This window comes from Vicia villosa, unplaced genomic scaffold (genome assembly GCF_029867415.1).
Source record: "Vicia villosa cultivar HV-30 ecotype Madison, WI unplaced genomic scaffold, Vvil1.0 ctg.000048F_1_1, whole genome shotgun sequence".
NCBI classification, from domain to species: Eukaryota; Viridiplantae; Streptophyta; class Magnoliopsida; order Fabales; family Fabaceae; genus Vicia; species Vicia villosa.
In genome coordinates, this window is record NW_026704980.1 from 1,169,324 (window position 1) to 1,181,476 (window position 12,153).

Consider the following 12,153-nt stretch of genomic DNA (forward strand, 5'->3'; position numbering starts at 1 on the left):
AGATTGGATATAAGGCCTTGAAAACTCGTCTGAAAGAGATGTGGGTAAGAAACGACATTATCAATATTATATATCTGAGTAAGAAATCGGTAGTTATTGTTAAAGATGATTAATATCATGCTTTAACGGATGGCCCTTGTTTAATATATGATCATTATCTCACTATTAAAGAATGGAGCTTTGAATTTCATCTGGATAGTGATCAAATTGAGAAGCTAGCAGTTTGGGTGAGATTTTATAGTTACCAATTAAATATTGTGATGCAAAAGTTCTTACATTCATTGGTAACATAATTGGTAGAACAGTGAAGATGGACAAGAATACTCTTCTTCCGAAATGGGGCAAGTATGCGAGAGGTTGATTTATCAAAAGCATTACATGTTATGTTCACGATTATAGATAGAGTCCATAAGATGTAATACGAAGGGTTAAATTTGTTATGCCTCAGTTGTGGGTTGTTTGGTCACTATATGGAAGGTTGTGAAGAGAAAGCAACTCAAGTAGCTCAATTCAACCAAATTATGACAAGGCTCATATTGAAGTTTCTAATCTTCCTAGACCCTCTGGTTCTAATTTGAAACATGAAAACTTGCAGAAAAATGTCGAGATAGAGAGTGGTCGGATTAGAGAAAGATGAATTTTTTATGCTTATGACAAAAGTGTTTCAAGCGCTAGACTATGATAAGGACTTTTCTTCCAAAAAAAATACGTATATTTAATTAGCCATAAACAAAACAAAAAATGGTTGTAGTGCAGTTTTGTTTTCTTTGCTTTGTGCCATACTCAATAGATTTATTTTTTTTATTTAAATAAATGTGAATATACATGAATAATATTAGTTAATTAACCGCCAAAGTAAATTTATTTGCTATACAAAAACAAAACAAAAAAGTAGTGGAACTTGAAGATGAAAAAAATTAAAATTAAAGAGTTTGAATGTATTTTGTAAAATTGATTTTAAAAATTTTTTCTAAAATTTTTTTTCTTTAGACAAAATTACATTTTTATAATAGATAATTAAGAGAAAGAAATTTAGGATACGAGCTCAAGGTAAAGTAAAAGAAATAGAGGGAATGTTAAAGAATGCCTAAATCAAAATTTAAGAATCTGAACTTGGTCCAAGGAAATTCATTATTAGCAGTACTAGTTCAAACCTTAAACAATTCCAGTTTATAATTTATCTTCTAATCACTACCCAGTGTAACTTCTACCTAGAAATCAACATCTAGATATGAGAAATCGACATCCCACTTCCAATCACCGCAGTGATAAAAAATAAACAGTCTCAATCTCAGTTACTGTTACAAAATAAGTTACAAACCTAGTGACAAAACAAATCACAAACACGTGATTAAAGAAGATCACACTTCCAGTAAAATATACTTAGTCTTGCTTCACAACTTCAACGAAGAACAATACTTGATCTTGCTTAAAAGCTCCAATCAAGAACAATACCCAACTCTATACTTAAAAGCTTAAAGAGTGAGAACACACGCCCACCTTAATGTATCAGAATATACATGAGTGACACAAAGAACAGAACACACGAAGAACTTGAAGGACTCCCAAAACACCAACCCTTATTTTGCACACACGGTTTCTATTTGTGAATTCTTGCAAAACTAAGGCTCTGTTTAGTAAAACTAGCTGGTAGCTAGTAGCTAATGACTTGTAGCTGGTAGTTGATAAGTTAATTTGAGTGTTTGGTAAATTAGCTGTTATACTAGCTGATAAATACAAAATGACATAAAAGGACATTCTTAATTAAAAAATTAATAGTCTCATTATATTATTATATTATTGTCTCATATAATTAAATTAGTTTTTATAAAATAAAAATACATATATTAGCAAACACATGCAAAAAAAAATTAATATATACTAAAATTAAAAATAACATCAAAATATATTGAACAATCATATATAAATTTTTAAATGAACTTATATAATAATATATATATATATATATATATATATATATATATATATATATATATATATATATATATATATATATATATATATATATATATATATATATATATATATATATATATATATATAATGAAATATAAAAAATAACATCATTACCATTTTGAATTCAATTATATTAATTTAAAAGAATAATCTCTTAATGTTTCGCAAATTTAAAAATTAGCAACATTATCTCTATATTCATTACAAGGCATGTAATTTTAATGTCGTTAAAAAATATTAAATGTTGCATTTTTTTTAGTCGACACGAATATAATTATACAACGCAAAAACTATTTTATATATATAAGGGTAAAATTGTATTTTTGTTAAAATAATAGGGATATAAATGAAATAAAAAGTCACAAGTTAAAATTTAAAAGCTCAAAAGCTACTTTAAATAGCTTTTGAGAAAAAAGCTAAAAGCTAGTAAAAAAGCTACAAGCTAAAAGTTAAATGACAGTTACCAAACAAAGCTTTTTTGTTAATATGAGTTAAAAAACTAAAAGCTAAAAGCTCTTTTTTTAGTGTTACCAAACAGACTCTAAGTTTACTAAGTCCTTATTTATAGACTCTTGCAATATGGGCTTGGACTCTGAAATAAATCCAATCCTTCTCCTTTATGAAACAGCTGCAACATCTTCACACAAAATAGGAACAAATTAAATCAAATCAAATCTTAGTTTTCTAAAGGAAATCTCAAAGATTCTTTTTCTAAAAATCAAAACAAATATGCATTTGTCATATACATTCCTTGATTTTCTGCGCCTATAATGAGTATCTGAATATTCTAGATTCTCATATTTTTCAATCAAATCTTTCAAGGATAAAAACCAGTTTGGACTGTCAGGATGTTCTGGTGTAAGATGTCACAACATCTGGCAGAATATTTGTCAAAACACATAACAGTTGAACCTGTTATGACAGTAGGACAAGATGTTTTAACATCTTGCTCAACATCAGTTAAGAACCGTGTTTTAGCAAAATTATGCCAATCATAAAACCATGAAACTAAGGGCCAGTTTGTTTCAGCTTTAAAAAAATGGATTTTTTCTTTGTATTTTTGAAAATAGATTTTCTAAAACCGTTTTTCAAAATATTACAAATTTTTTTATATTCGTTTTTTCTAAAATGAAACACTTAATTTGACCTCATATAACATAAACGTACATAATTGAAGATCAAAACTTAGTTAAAATTATATTTTTTTCAAAAAGTTGTATTTCAAAAATGATTTTTATGAAAATCTATTTGAAATAGCTTCAAAATTAAGTGATTTTTTGAAATTTTGATATCCAAATTTTTTTTCCATAAATAGATGAAATATCTAAAATCATATTTTAAGAATAACTATTCAAACAAAATTTTCATTTGAAGCTTTTATAAAAAGTTTCTTTGTAAAAAAAAATTTCACAAAATTTGGTAACACTATAAAAATCATTTTTAAAAAAAGCCAAAACAAACGGGCCCTAACAATTTGCAAGTGTACCATTTTCTTTGAGGATTTGTCGTCATCCTAGGTCTAACTACCGTTCCTCAAATGGACGACCTAGATCTCTTTTGAATCATTAATGGCATCGGTCTAAATCGAACCCAAAGATTTCACCACAACCTTACTATTGGGTCATGATTCTCTCCATTTCTCTCTCTCTCTCTCTCTCTCTCTCTCTCTCTCTCTCTCTCTCTCTCTCTCTCTCTCTCTCTCTCTCTCTCTCTCTCTCTCTCTCTCTCTCTCTCTCTCTCTCTCTCTCTCTATTATTATTATTATTATTATTTTGTGTGTAAATAGCACATATGGCTATAACATGTGGCATTTATTTCATATTTATTTAACTTTATATACATAAAATTATAATAATGGAGTCTTCCATTTCTTTTAGAGAATGGAGTGGATTCGTACTCCTTAGTGTTACGAATTTGATGGATTTGAGATGTGTTTTCTAAAAGTGGTCACCAACATAGTTTGCAGTTTACAAAAATTATAAATTACTTGTCCCACTTGATATAATTTATTGGCATGGATAATCTAATACTAATCCTGAAAAAGTCACAATTAAACTCCAAAAATGAGAAAATGCCTTATCTTTAAACCTTAAAACTCTATAACTTGAAATATGTGTTTTTGAAAGGGAAAAAATTGTAAATGCGTGCATGACAAATAATCTATTATGTTTTTAACTATAATTTAATGTACAATAAACAATCTATTTAAGTAATACCTACATAATAAATCAAAAAGAAATAAAGAAAATGAGAAACTTACTAAATTGTGAGAAAATATGAAGAAGAAAAAATTAGAAATCTCAATTGAATGAACTGAAGTAGAGGTTGAGTGATGTCATAAGTTTGAATGCAATTCAGTAAAAGTAGTGAGAAAACATGAAAAATGATGGAAATGAAGTTTGTTTACGAGTTCTGTTTTAGATTGTGAGTAACTTTTTAAAATGAGGAAGGAAGAGGAAAAGGTATGACACAAATATATAAATCAAAATGTGTCCAAAGATTGATCTTCGTAGAAATTCTAGAGATTAAAATTTGGATTATTTTAGAGTTGTTTTATTCTATTTCTAAGATATGGGTGTGGTGTGGTGAGGGGAATCCGAATTTCAATCTCCAAATTTAGTTTTAACTTTTACATCTTTCATTTAGCGTATTTTTTGTATTTTAGATTTGTCAAGATAATAAAATTCAAAATTTAAAGGCATTATTGAATTTTTACCGTAGTTAGTGAACAACACATAGAATAAGAAGAGCAATCCCCTTAATTCTTTGACGCCCAGAGCTGAAAGACTAACAGTGTGTTTGGTTGGGGTGAAGTAAGGAAGAGAGAAGTTGAAGAGAGAGAGGTTGGAGAGAGAACCTAATTTATGTGTGTTTGGTTTGAAGAGAAAAAGGAACGAGAGAAGTAAAACACATGGGACCCACGGCTTTTCCATTTCTTCGCAGAGGAGCGAAGAAAGAGCGGATAACGTGATTATTGATTAGATTTGACTTATTTGCCCTTGTCTTTTTCTTCAATTTGATTGCCTATTTTTAAAATTGCAGACAAACTCTCTTCAATTAGAGCCACCCTCCAGTCCAAATAAACTAAGACATCACTTTCTATTAATCATATTATTGATTCAGTAAATTATTCCTCTCACATCTTAATTGAATTTCCACAAGTTATATATCCATGAAATTATCAATTATGAGTTATTTCCACGGGTTATATAATACAAAATTATGGGTAAAACAATTATGGGTTAAGGCTATTCAGTTTAGGGAGAACATAACTCAAAGAAACATTATTGTTTTTGATGGAAAAAGTAAAAGCTAATATTGAATCAAAATCATATTAAAAATAAAATAACTTGATTACATATTTTACGTTAATTAATAGTCAAATTGTTTTTGTTTTAAAAATACATATTTTTTAAATAGTTGTTTTTTAAATAAAAATTATGATTGTTTTTTTATTCTACATGAATTAAATTTGATAAAAAATAATATAATTTCAAGTATATTTTTTATTAGATATTTTTAATTAAGGACTTTTAAGTCAATTCAAAAAAGTATTTAATTTCTCTCATCTCTATTTCTCTTCTCTTTCTCTTATATCAAACAATACCTTAAATCTATCATATTTCTCATCTCTTTCTCTCTTTTCACACTCTCTCTTACCAATTTCTCTCTTTACAACTTCTCTTGACAACCAAACACACCCTAAGTGACAAAGACCTACGCATTATTTAGCATCTCATGTGAACAAAAAACCATTGAATCTCAACTGCATCATTATTTTGATATCAAACTAAATATCATAAGGATGATCAAGCCCATGATCAAAATAATGATGAGATCATTTATCATAATGATGATATAAGCCAAGATCAAACTCATGATCATCTAGACATCAATTTAACCTAGATTTAGATCTGTTTTTTTTAAAGAAAACAATTTTTGTAATACTAATGAAGGTATCCATTATTGTCCTAAAGAAGATCAAAATGAAGAAACAGTTGTTGGAAGTTGGTCCAAGAACTTCGGCATGAAGTTAAAAAAAAAAAAAAAAAACTCCTAAAAAGAAAAAGTCTAGATGAGGGATCAAGAGATCTGAACCGAGGAGAAGAAGAGAGAAATTTTGAGGAAGAAAATCGGTTGAGAAAGACTTAGTTGATGCATCAGAATCAGACATAAGCAGAACAATGTTTAGATTAAGACATCAAAGTTTGACATGAGAACAAGATTCATATCACGTTATCATAAACAAGGCTCGGATTTACATCAAAACAAAGTAATATCAAGTCATCAAAAGCAAATATCAGAACAAGGTTTGGCTATAACTGAGAAAGAGCTACATATTTTCTAACTTGCTCTAATATTCTGAAATCTCACTCATTAATAAATATTCAACTAGCCATATTTACATTATAATAATGAGATATTGCACCCAAACAGGATCTATTTTTCTCAAAAATATGCATTAGAATCAGATCTCTTGAAAAAGATTAAGAGTACACTTCATAACTTGCACTATATCATTTAAAGTGTTTTAAAAATATTAAAGTTACGCATTTTAAGTGTCGAGTAAGCACTATTTTTGATAATATGTTTAAAAAATTAAATACAGTCAACTCAGAATATGTTAAGAAGTAGATGATAACTAAGTTTATAATATACTAAAAGCAAAGAGTAAAACTAGCATCAATAACTGTAAATTGCCATATGGTTAGAATCTGTGGACAAATACAGGTTCAAAAGGGAAACTTCTTAGAGAAGTAACCTCTACGAGACTACAACATAAAGATTCAAAATAAAATGTTTGGAAAAACTTTACAGAGAACACATAAGACTTGAAACCGATCGCTCGGTTGACAGCATACCAAAAATGTAACAAGAATTAGCTCCACCCTCTTGTAAATTCTTGCATAGTCCAAAGAGCAAGCAAATCCAGACAAGGAACTGTGATGGCTGTTAGCTTCTTTTGCAGTTTTTGCAGAAGGCAGTGCAGGTAAGAATTTCCAATTGATAAACTAATAGACAAGAATAGGATTAGTCTGCATACATATCCATAGCAGAATCATTGTTGGAACTCGCCGAATTTGAATCTCTGCCTTGATTTCCATTTCCGGCAGAGATTCCTCCCTCGCCAATTTGATAAAGCTGAAGATTTCGACGTACAGGGCTTGATAATGCATTCGAAAACACGGGTTGATTTTCACAAGGGTCGGCGCGGAATCCTTGCAAAGCTAGTGTTTGGCCAGAAGATCCTGAAGTGACTGGAAAACCTGAACTGGTGACTGGCATCATTGGTTGTGGCTGCTGGTGCTGCGGAGGTGCTCTAGGTGACATGGATGGCTCTTCTCCACAATAATCCAACTCATTCTGCAAGTAGTGGAATGAAATTTCATACATGTATTTATTTAGCTATCAAAACCATGTGTCGGTGATTTTGAAGAGTTTAGCATCCCAAATGGCACACTACATCCTTCTATGTTATCACCCTTTTATTTATTAAACAAACTACAAGATATTAAAATAAATATGCCACCTAGATACTTGATACATATTTTAATCTAATATTAAACTATATATGCAGATAGAGATCATGTCATACAAAAAAGTTATTCATAATCATTATAATAAACATAAATTCAACATGTCTCTTTCTTTTTTTTTGTTCATGTCACACAACTAGTGTCAAAATGTGACAAAACATCATTAGTCCCATTGAAAACAAGCCTTGTCTATGTTCAATTCAAGAAGCATATGTTCTAATTCTAACACACCACTAAACAACTCTACCAATTGAAGAAAAAATCAAGACCACCATCATCAATGGATCACATACATCTCCACCGATATTCTACAATGTCTATCTTTTTTATTTCTCAGAATAAATAGAGGAATGTGTAACTCAATTCTGCTCACAACATCATGAAGAACAGAGCCACGCAAAAAGCTTTATTACAAGAATGTTCAAATGTTTCCAAAAATATCATAAAAGTATTCCCAAACATTTGTTTTCTTTTAAAATTAGAAAGATACTCCAGGAGTATCATATGCATATCAGTATCAAATATGAGATAGCTGAATACAAGAATGAACATAATAGTGCCAATGTCAGTGTAAATATGTTGTACACTTGCATTTAATAAAAGGCTTCCATTTTGTCATGTCATACTATCAATTTCAAAATGAAATTACAAAAGTGAGGTGATATTACAAGATAGTGGATTTTCATTGGATGCCAGTGTAAAATATATTTTAAATCTAAAAAAGCATTTGAAACAAAAAAGGTGAGAAAAGAAAACAGAATTGAGCGGAAGTCAACAGAGGACAATCGCCGATATAGGTTGCAAGAGATGGTAGCATGAGGGAAAGGATGAGAGCAAAGGCGTGCATTAGAAAGTTGAAGATACAGAACAGAGGTATCACATTCCTACAAATATTGAACATAGCAACAAAACAATATGGATTCTCCCACTTACATTTTTAGCCAATTTCCTAATCAGATCTTTTCTAGATAAAAACTTTTTTTCAGACAGATAACAGAGAATCTTAATTACTGATTCAACATCAATATACTACAAAGAATACCATATCACATTAGTTCAACATAGATTAGATCAGCATCTGCCAGAAAGTCCCTCGAAAAAGGAATGATTGTAACATTCAAAGGATAAAAAGAAAAGGATAATGAAAAAAGTAAGAAGTAAAAGTAAAAGGCTAGTTAAGCAAAATATTATGCTTGACAAAGGTTACTAGTATTGAACTTGGCTATGGAAACATACATATTCTATAACTTGATTAACTAAAAGTATTCTTGCCAGTTTCTTTCCCTGTAATGTAAAAAACTCAGTCCTAATCATTGGTTGCTATTGGCTTCCAATCTATGAAGTATTTCGTAGGGTTTGATTCCATCAGCTTAAAAATTGGCAACTAAAAGGGCAAACCCTGCCCACAATCGCGTCAATAGTCCATTACATTGTTTTAAACCATGGTATACAACGACAACTACAGCTGCAATATTATCGTTAGGGAAGTATCCAAAACCCACTTCTGCAGCTAACTCAGCCAAAATTTCCAAACAAACTTCCAAATATAAGCAATTCCATGCAATTGCAGCCTAGTTTAACACAATCCACTGTAGCACTAATGCATAATTTGAACTATAACAGCTTTGCGAAGCTGCTTCCTGTTCATATACTAAGAAGTAGAAATTTCTGCTCCACCTATATCAGTATATATTCTAATACTATGAATGTGTCAAAAAATTACAATTTTGTGCCTTTAGTTAGTAACATGCATCATACCCAGATGACAAAGGTGTCTTTAGTTAGTGAAAAGTGTTGAAAATGTATCGGTGAAAGTATTTTAATAATTATCGAATACTTTTCGGGTAGATATTGGAAAGTATCAGATGCATGTCACTGTCAGTATTGAATATGCACATGGATACTCCTCAATTTTTAGGTATCTAAGCATCACAGTTATGAATTATACATTTGCAATAGTGCGGGTTTTTGACATAACATCTATCCATTGTTGCAGTCATCCACTCTCGAGACATGCATGTTTTTGACATAACATCTATCCATTGTTGCAGCCATCCACTCTCGAGACATGCATGTTTCTGTGACTGAGCACAAGTGTTCGTGAGTCTCACTCTTTACAGCAATCCAATCCTTTGTGTATATGTTATGTATTGTATGTTTGTTTCGTACATAGTTCCCCACTTGTAATCAACAGAAGCACGCTAAAATAAATGATATAATAATAATATTATAGAAAACTAACCTGAATGTAATTAACAACATCAACTGTTCCAACCCTTGAACCTCCTTCTTCTTGTTTCCAAATCCACTGATAAAGTTTTTCCTGATATCATTAGAACATTCTACATTAACAAATTATCAATACATGTTTGAAACACCAAAGATAAGAGCAAGTCCTAGATCTGATACATGAATATACTGAAGTAACCAGAACACTAGAAGTCCATGACCTATTGGATGGGGGTTTTGGAGGACTTAAAAAAGTTCTTCATTTCCTTTTCATGAGAACACTTTTGAAATTAAAAATGTATTAATCATACACATTACAATTACAAAAACACTCTCAAATCGAGCCTAAAAGTCTTAAACCCCGAAAAAAGTGACAAATGCCAAGGTATTTGATTAACAACAAGAAAAGTGGGATTGAAAAAATTACAATAACCACTTGAATCTATACACGCAGCCAATTATGCTACGCAAAAGGTGAAAAAGACTAAGCATTGAGTAACCATGAACTGAATATGAGGTCAACAAGAAAGTCAAAACAAACACAAGAAAAAGAAAATAAAAACCAGTACTCAGCAAAAGAAAGGACTAAGAAATGCTAGAATAACTTAAATGCAGAAATGTAAACATGCCACAAGCTTCTACAACTTGTTCATAATCATTCAAACCCTTCCCTGAACAATAGTTTCTGCCTATAAGTATAACAATTTTCAGGCTTTTCAAAATCCTTACCAGAAATCAATACTGCAAAAGATAACAGAACAAATGGCATATTTTCCATCCAAAAAATCAATACTAACAGAAAACCGAGCATTGACACACTGAGTAGCCCAAACACCTCTGAAAGAGGTGTGTCCTTACACTAGTGATTACATTTAATTTATTCAATTTTTCAAATAATTATCGATGTGTCAGTGTCGGAGTCGTGTTTCATGTGTCTATGCTTCATAGCTGACACACACTTAAAAAAACAACACAACCCAGCAACTCCTCCCTACAACATGACAAAATTCAACAACAGCATTAAACCAATGTTTCATTAACATAATAACATTGTATTAGACCAACAACATCACAACCATAAACACCAAATTAAACTTAAAAACAACAAACATTTACAGCATTTAAACAAAAACCCGAATAAAAATTGCATTTTATGTTAAATTAAATAAAATATTTTGGGGAAAATCAAGGAAAGCCCTAAAGGAGAGAGATTTCATACGAGGGCGTTGCGTTCACCGGCATGGAAGGAGAGTTTCTGGTGATTCATGGCGTGAGTGTAGAGTTGCGAGATAGAATTTGCGGTGGTACAAAAGGAAGCGTACATGGTTCGATCCACTTCGTCGAGACTTGTGGCGGTGGACTTTCGCTTCTTTCCCATGGTTATCGGCGGAGATCGGAGGGTGGTTGGGTTAGGGTCGGTGGCGATGAGGATTGAAGAAGAATGAGAAGAGAAGGGTTGATTGGGCTTTTTATGGAGAAAAGGAAAAGGTTGTAAAAAGAAGGAGAGGGACTCATGGTAAGTATGTAAGAGAGGAGATACACGTTATAATTGCTTTTAAGATGATTGAATGATTGACACAATCATAATAGTAACTTTCCCTTTCGGCTAGTTTTTTAAATTACAATCTAGTCCTCCAAATGACCAAATGGTAGAGAATGATTTTACAAATAGTGGGCAGGGTTGGACAGAAAGTATCGATTTGATTGAAATTTGAAAAAATCGAGACCAACACTAGTGTGACAGATGGGTCGAAATGGGTGTAGAGTTCACCATGGTGTAAAATAGAATAATGATGGGTTAGTGCAGGCTGAAATAATTTGATTTATCAATATTTGTAATTTGTGTGTAATGTCGTTGTTTTTCTTATTCGATTAGATTTGGACATTTGAGTTATCCTTACATTTAATAAATTAGTTTTGGACTCATATCAATGTATCTTGAATAACAAGTTAGAAAGATTAAAACAAGGTTTTTCTGAAGCTTGATTCGAATCAAACATTGTGCTGACTTGAGTTAAACATCAACATAAAATTGAGATTTTTCCACTAACTATTTGATTCGAACCATATATGTGTGTGATTCGAATCACAACACTCTTTGACTCAAATCACAGTCTATTTTGACTCGAATCATGAAACTCAAATATATTTATATATCAATCATGATTCGAATCATGCTTTTGCTTAAATCGAATCATGAAAACACAGTTATGATTCAATTCAAACTAACAACCACATAATTTTACTACCTTGATTAAAGTCATTATTTGTTTTGATTTAAATCATAACTTCGTGATTTAACTCGAACCATTTGGTTCTTTTTTTACCTTTATTAGCCTAACCTCTAACACCTATATAAATTTTGTAAGTGTCATTTTTCATAATGTTGGTTAATTTGTTAATTGATATG

The 12,153-nt window shown here is 30.8% G+C and overlaps 1 protein-coding gene across 1 annotated transcript; it reads right to left on the reverse strand.

The window, feature by feature from the left end:
* Nucleotides 1-6,655: 6,655 nt before the first annotated feature.
* LOC131623046 (uncharacterized) lies at nucleotides 6,656-11,280 on the reverse strand. The gene is made up of 3 exons (XM_058894069.1): nucleotides 10,963-11,280; nucleotides 9,757-9,837; nucleotides 6,656-7,341 (listed from the first exon to the last, which is right to left on the reverse strand). Exons 1-3 carry the CDS (start codon nucleotides 11,119-11,121, stop codon nucleotides 7,009-7,011), a joined length of 573 nt encoding a protein of 190 aa, XP_058750052.1. The 5' UTR covers nucleotides 11,122-11,280; the 3' UTR covers nucleotides 6,656-7,008.
* Between the last annotated feature and the right edge of the window lie 873 nt (nucleotides 11,281-12,153).